The 7884-nt window shown below is 40.4% G+C and overlaps 1 protein-coding gene across 1 annotated transcript in view; it reads right to left on the reverse strand.

Moving 5' to 3' along the window:
* LOC118966728 (fibropellin-3-like) overlaps positions 1-7289 on the reverse strand; it is a 37001-nt gene extending 29712 nt beyond the window's left edge. Inside the window, exon 1 of the mRNA XM_036990021.1 lies at positions 6749-7289. Within this exon, the coding sequence (XP_036845916.1) occupies positions 6749-6884 (136 nt within the window). The 5' untranslated portion in view covers positions 6885-7289. The remainder of the gene's footprint in view (positions 1-6748) is intronic.
* Positions 7290-7884: the final 595 nt, after the last annotated feature.

Below are 7884 nucleotides of genomic sequence, written 5' to 3' on the forward strand. Positions count from 1 at the left end.
AGCATGGATGAATGTGTAGAAGCTGAAATGGTTTGTAAAGCGTGGATGAAGGTGTAGAAGCTGAAATGGCTTGTAAAGCATGGATGATGGTGTAGAAGCTGAAATGGCTTGTAAAGCATGGATGAAGGTGTAGAAGCTAGAATGGTTTGTAAAGCATGGATGAAGGCGTAGAAGCTGAAATGGTTTGTAAAGCATGGATGAAGGCGTAGAAGCTGAAATGGCTTGTAAAGCATGGATGAAGGTGTAGAAGCTGAAATGGCTTGTGAAGCATGGATGAAGGTGTAGAAGCTGAAATGGTTTGTAAAGCATGGATGAAGGTGTAGATGCTGAAATGGCTTGTAAAGCATGGATGAAGGTGTAGAAGCTAGAATGGTTTGTAAAGCATGGATGATGGTGTAGAAGCTGAAATGGTTTGTAAAGCATGGATGAAGGTGTAGAAGCTGAAATGGTTTGTAAAGCATGGATGATGGTGTAGAAGCTGAAATGGTTTGTAAAGCATGGATGATGGTGTAGAAGCTGAAATGGTTTGTAAAGCATGGATGATGGTGTAGAAGCTGAAATGGTTTGTAAAGCATGGATGATGGTGTAGAAGCTGAAATGGTTTGTAAAGCATGGATGAAGGTGTAGAAGCTGAAATGGCTTGTAAAGCATGACTGAAGGCATAGATGCTGAAATGGTACGTAAAGCATAGATGAAGGTGTAGAAGCTAGAATGGTTCGTAAAGCATGGATGATGGTGTAGAAGCTGAAATGGTTTGTAAAGCATGGATGAAGGTGTAGAAGCTGAAATGGTTTGTAAAGCATGGATGAAGGTGTAGAAGCTGAAATGGTTTGTAAAGCATGGATGAAGGTGTAGAAGCTGAAATGGTTTGTAAAGCATGGATGATGGTGTAGAAGCTGAAATGGTTTGTAAAGCATGGATGAAGGTGTAGAAGCTGAAATGGCTTGTAAAGCATGACTGAAGGCATAGATGCTGAAATGGTCTGTAAAAGATGGATGAAGGTGTAGAAGCTAGAATGGTTTGTAAAGCATGGATGAAGGTGTAGAAGCTGAAATGGTCTGTAAAGCATGACTGAAGGCGTAGAAGCTGAAATGGCTTGTAAAGCATGACTGAAGGCATAGATGCTGAAATGGTACGTAAAGCATAGATGAAGGTGTAGAAGCTACAATGGTTTGTAAAGCATGGATGAAGGTGTAGAAGCTGAAATGGTTTGTAAAGCATGGATGATGGTGTAGAAGCTGAAATGGTTTGTAAAGCATGGATGAAGGTGTAGAAGCTGAAATGGTTTGTAAAGCATGGATGAATGTGTAGAAGCTGAAATGGTTTGTAAAGCATGGATGATGGTGTAGAAGCTGAAATGGTTTGTAAAGCATGGATGATGGTGTAGAAGCTGAAATGGTTTGTAAAGCATGGATGAAGGTGTAGAAGCTGAAATGGCTTGTAAAGCATGACTGAAGGCATAGATGCTGAAATGGTACGTAAAGCATAGATGAAGGTGTAGAAGCTAGAATGGTTTGTAAAGCATGGATGATGGTGTAGAAGCTGAAATGGTTTGTAAAGCATGGATGATGGTGTAGAAGCTGAAATGGTTTGTAAAGCATGGATGAAGGTGTAGAAGCTGAAATGGTTTGTAAAGCATGGATGATGGTGTAGAAGCTGAAATGGTTTGTAAAGCATGGATGAATGTGTAGAAGCTGAAATGGTTTGTAAAGCGTGGATGAAGGTGTAGAAGCTGAAATGGCTTGTAAAGCATGGATGATGGTGTAGAAGCTGAAATGGCTTGTAAAGCATGGATGAAGGTGTAGAAGCTAGAATGGTTTGTAAAGCATGGATGAAGGCGTAGAAGCTGAAATGGTTTGTAAAGCATGGATGAAGGCGTAGAAGCTGAAATGGCTTGTAAAGCATGGATGAAGGTGTAGAAGCTGAAATGGCTTGTGAAGCATGGATGAAGGTGTAGAAGCTGAAATGGTTTGTAAAGCATGGATGAAGGTGTAGAAGCTGAAATGGTTCGTAAAGCATGGATGAAGGTGTAGAAGCTGAAATGGTTCGTAAAGCATGGATGAAGGTGTAGAAGCTGAAATGGTTTGTAAAGCATGGATGAAGGTGTAGAAGCTGAAATGGTTCGTAAAGCATGGATGAAGGTGTAGAAGCTAGAATGTTTGTAAAGCATGGATGAAGGTGTAGATGCTGAAATGGTTCGTAAAGCATGGATGAAGGTGTAGAAGCTAGAATGTTTGTAAAGCATGGATGAAGGTGTAGATGCTGAAATGGTTTGTAAAGCATGGATGAAGGTGTAGAAATTGAAATGTGGGCTTGTTTTGTTGAGTACTTTCACCTTCTGTATTATTTCAAGCATGAATTCAATGCAGCACATTCTCAGACTCCTTTGTTTAAACATTTTATGGTTTGTGGGTGAGTACATTTTGAACTCTGTAGATATATATATATTTTTTAATCTCCAGCAACAGCCACCATTCATTCTAGTCCCTCAAACTCCCTCAATTTAAATGATAAAGAAACGCCTTGAACCCTTTTGGAAAAGCATAACGTCGATTTGTCCTTGTTCCCTGAAATCCCACAAAAATATAAGTATATCCATGTTTTTTTTTTTACATTTGGAGATAGCTGAAGGAGATAGACATCGGAAGTATGGTTGTGAAAATTGTGTTAACCTTGCAGACACCCTTTTTCTGTTACATTTGTTCCATCTATGAAGTAAACATCGCAAGTCACTTATTTAATTCAATTCCCGGGAAAACGCAAACCAGATTAAAACACACCTTAGTCTCTGAATCTGCCGTAGAAATCTGAGCAATAATGGATGTTTTACTGTTTTACTGGGGGTCTGCTTTCCCTCCACTTCAACTTCCTCTAAATGACAGAGAAGTTTGTTTCATACATTTTCAACCGAAAATTTACGATGATGTATTTCACTTCCGTGTTTTATTGTCACGCAATAACATTAGGAGATTAGTGATATATTGTTTTCGGGGGCTGCGGGTACTGCACATTGGGCTAAATTGAATGATCTTTTTACAGGTGCAATGCATGTAGAAAGTGTATACTAACAACATTGTCTGTTGGTGTTTATATCATATTAGGGTCAATAATGTACACCTGGGAAATGTATTGTGTCATTGTTAAACATTTCTTGTAACCTTCATTTAAACAGAAAGTGACCATTCTATTGTATATTCACTCCATTGTAAGGATGCAAGGATACCAATAATATCAGAGCGAAACTTTAAACACGGCATGATTTCTATACCACTAAACATACCAACTATTTCCAACATTCATGTCATCATAAAGATCCTATAATTCATTCAATTATAGAATAGATGATATTCAATTATAGGATCTGTATGCATATATTGGCCAAATGTTTCATTGTAACATATACGGTGCATTCGAAAAGTACTCAGACCACTTTACCTTTTCCACATTTTGTTACATTTCAGCCTTATTCTAAAATTGATAAAATGCTTTTTTTCCACCTTATCAATCTACACACAATATCCCATAAAAGTACTCAGACCACTTTACCTTTTCCACATTTTGTTACATTTCAGCCTTATTCTAAAATTGATAAAATTGTTTTTTTCCACCTTATCAATCTACACACAATATCCCATAAGCAAAAACAGGTTTTTGCAAATGTATAAAAAATAAAAACTGAAATTATCTATATACATAAGTATACAGACCCTTCACTCAGTACATTGTTGAAGAACCTTTGGCAGCGATTACAGCCTCGATTCTTCTTGGGGATGATGGGGCCACTCAAGAACATTCAGGGACTTGTCCCGAAGCCACTGCATTGTCTTGGCTGTGTGCTTAGGGTCGTTGTCCTGTTAGAAGGTGAACCTTCTGAGGTCCTGAGCGCTCTGCAGCAGGTTTATAAGAATCTCTCTGTACTTTGCTCCATTTATCTTTCCCTCGATGCTGACTAGTCTCCCAGTCCCTGCCGCTGAAAAACATACCCACAGCATGACATTGCCACCACCATGCTTCACCATAGGAATGGGGCCAGGTTTCCTCCTGACATGACGCTTGGCATTCAGGCCAAAGAGTTCAATCTTGGTTTTATCTCATAGCCTGAGAGTCTTTTAGGTGCATTTTGGCAAACTCCAAGCAGGCTGTCGTGCCTTTTACTGAGGAGTGGCTTCCGTCTGTCCACTCTACCATAAAGGCCTGATTAGTGGAGTGCTGCAGAAATGGTTGACCTTCTGGAAGGTTCTTCCATCTCCCCAGAGGAACTCTGGAGCTCTGTCAGAGTGACCATCAGGTTCTTAGTCACATCCCTGACCAAGGCCCTTTTCCCCTGTTTTCTCAGTTTGGCCAAGTGGCCAGCTCTAGCAAGAGTCTTGGTGGTTCCAAACGTATTCCATTTAAGAATGATGGCAGCCAATGTGTCTTTAGGGACCTTCAATGCTGCAGAAATCTGTGCCTCAACACGATCCTGTCTCAGAACTCTACAGACAATTCCTACGACCTCATGGCTTGGTTTATGCTCTGACATGCACTGTCAACTGTGGGACCTTATATAGGCAGGTGTGTGCCCTTTTTTTAACCTTTATTTAACCTGGCAAGTCAGTTAAGAACTAATTCATATTTTCAATGACGGCCTAGAAACAGTGGGTTAACTGCCTGTTCAGGGGCAGAATGACAGATTTGTACCTTGTCAGCTCAGAGACTTGAACTTCATGTCCAATCAATTGAATTTACCACAGGTGGACTCCATTCAAGTTGTAGAAACATCAATGATAACAGGATGCACCTAAGCTCAATTTCGAGTCTCATAGCAAAGGGTCTGAGTACTTACGTAAATAAGGTATTTCTGTTTTTATTTTTTTTATCCATTTTAGAATAAGACTAATGTAACAAAATGTGGAAAAAGGGAAAGGGTCTGAATACTTTCCGATTGCACTGCAGCTACAGTGGCTTCAGAAAGTAGTCACAACCCTTGACTTTTTCCACATTTTGTTGTGTAACAGCCTGAAATCAAAAGGGACTAAATGTAGACTTTTGTAATTGGCCAACACACAATACCCCAGAAGTGGAATGATGTTTTTTGACATTTTTGGTATTGTATTAGGATCCCCATTTGCTGTTGTAAAAGCAGCAGCTACTCTTCCTGGAGTCCACACAACACATGGCATACAGAACATTAATAGACAAGAGCTCAAGGATAGAACTACATTACAAAAATGCTCACGTAGCCTACATATCAATACATACACACAAACTATCTAGGTCAATAAGTGAGAGGCATTGTGCGATGATGTGTTGCTTTATTTGTTTTTTGAAAGAAAGACTCCCAGCTTAAATCACTGCCAGGTGATCCTAACATGTATTGACTCAGGGGTGTGAATCCTAAATTAGATATTTCCTTATTTCATTTGGTGAAAAAAAGGCGATTTAAAAAAACAAAACATTTTTTTAAATGTGCTAACATATTTAGAGTTTAGAGTACTCACCAAAAGGACAGTGATTTCTATGGTGCTATGCTAGTCAGTAGAGTACTCACCAAAAGGACAGTGATTTCTATGGTGCTATGCTAGTCAGTAGAGTACTCACCAAAAGGACAGATGGTGCTATGCTAGTCAGTAGAGTACTCACCAAAAGGACAGTGAGTTCTATGCTGCTATGCTAGTCAGTAGAGTACTCACCAAAAGGACAGTGATTTCTATGCAGCTATGCTAGTCAGTAGAGTACTCACCAAAAGGACAGTAATTTATATGCTGCTATGCTAGTCAGTAGAGTACTCACCAAAAGGATAGTGATTTCTATGCTGCTATGCTAGTCAGTAGAGTACTCACCAAAAGGACAGTAATTTATATGCTGCTATGCTAGTCAGTAGAGTGCTCACCAAAAGGACAGTGATTTCTATGCTGCTATGCTAGTCAGTAGAGTACTCACCAAAAGGACAGATGGTGCTATGCTAGTCAGTAGAGTACTCACCAAAAGGACAGTAATTTATATGCTGCTATGCTAGTCAGTAGAATACTCACCAAAAGGACAGTGATTTCTATGCTGCTATGCTAGTCAGTAGAGTACTCACCAAAAGGACAGTGATTTCTATGCAGCTATGCTAGTCAGTAGAGTACTCACCAAAAGGACAGTGATTTCTATGCTGCTATGCTAGTCAGTAGAGTACTCACCAAAAGGACAGATGGTGCTATGCTAGTCAGTAGAGTACTCACCAAAAGGACAGTGATTTCTATGCTGCTATGCTAGTCAGTAGAGTACTCACCAAAAGGATAGTGATTTCTATGCAGCTATGCTAGTCAGTAGAGTACTCACCAAAAGGATAGTGATTTCTATGGTGCTATGCTAGTCAGTAGAGTACTCACCAAAAGGACAGATGGTGCTATGCTAGTCAGTAGAGTACTCACCAAAAGGACAGTGATTTCTATGCTGCTATGCTAGTCAGTAGAGTACTCACCAAAAGGATAGTGATTTCTATGCTGCTATGCTGGTTAGTAGAGTACTCACCAAAAGGACAGTGATTTCTATGCTGCTATGCTGGTTAGTAGAGTACTCACCAAAAGGACAGTGATTTCTATGCTGCTATGCTGGTTAGTAGAGTACTCACCAAAAGGACAGTGATTTCTATGCTGCTATGCTGGTTAGTAGAGTACTCACCAAAAGGACAGTGATTTATATGCTGCTATGCTAGTCAGTAGAGTACTCACCAAAAGGACAGTGATTTCTATGGTGCTATGCTAGTCAGTAGAGTACTCACCAAAAGGACAGTGGCAGATGTATCCATTCAGCAGATCCATACAGGAACCTCCATTCAAACAAGGCCTTGACCAGCAGTCATTAACATTCTCTGAGCACCATCTCCCTGGAAACACAACAGATGACATTCTGTACATATACCTTGTGGTATACGTTCTGTGGATGCTCTGTGCACATTTCAGTTGGCTTGGTGTACTTTTCTAAGCTTATTGTTGATGTGTTATAATGTAAATACCTTCTATTGTCTGTTCACCCTACAGTGTACTGTACTTGATTTGATCGTGTTCTGGGCAAATGGTTATACCAGCACCAGTATAATGTGATGTCTGTACGACAAAGTGACTTTCTATATTATAAAAATGCTTCCCAAGTAAAGTAAGGAACATCAGTAATGCTTATTGACACCTTCACAATCATATGTTGTAGCATTCGATCACATTATGTAACGCATGTACAACAGCAGAATATGTACTAAACTCAGCAACAACAACAAAAACGTCTCACTGTCAACTGTTTATTTTCAGCAAACTTAACATGTGTAAATATTTGTATGAACATAACAAGATTCAACAACTGAGACATAAATTGAACAAGTTCCACAGACATGGGACTAACAGAAATGGAATAATGTGTCCCTGAACAAAGGGGGGGGGGGTCAAAATCAAAAGTAACAGTCAGTAACTGGTGTGGCCACCAGCTGCATTAAGTACTGCAGTGCATCTCCTCCTCAAAGACTGCACCAGATTTGCCCGTTCTTGCTGTGAGATGTTCCCCCACTCTTCCACCAAGGCACCTGCAAGTTCCCGGACATTTCTGGGGGGAATGGCCCTAGTCCTCACCCTTTGATCCAACAGGTCTCAGGGACCTGGGATTGAGATCCAGGATCTTCGCTGGCCATGGCAGAACACTGACATTCCTGTCTTGCAGGAAATCACGGACAGAATGAGCAGTATGACTGGTGGCATTGTCATGCTGGAGGGTCATGTCAGGATGAGCCTGCAGGAAGGGTACCATGAGGGAGGAGGATGTCTCCCCTGTAACGCACAGTGTTGAGAATGCCTGCAATGACAACATGCTCAGTTCGATGATGCTATGGGACCAAATCGATCCCGTTCCAGAGAACAGGCATCGGTGTAA

This window comes from Oncorhynchus mykiss, chromosome 1 (genome assembly GCF_013265735.2).
Source record: "Oncorhynchus mykiss isolate Arlee chromosome 1, USDA_OmykA_1.1, whole genome shotgun sequence".
In the NCBI taxonomy this organism is placed as follows: Eukaryota; Metazoa; Chordata; class Actinopteri; order Salmoniformes; family Salmonidae; genus Oncorhynchus; species Oncorhynchus mykiss.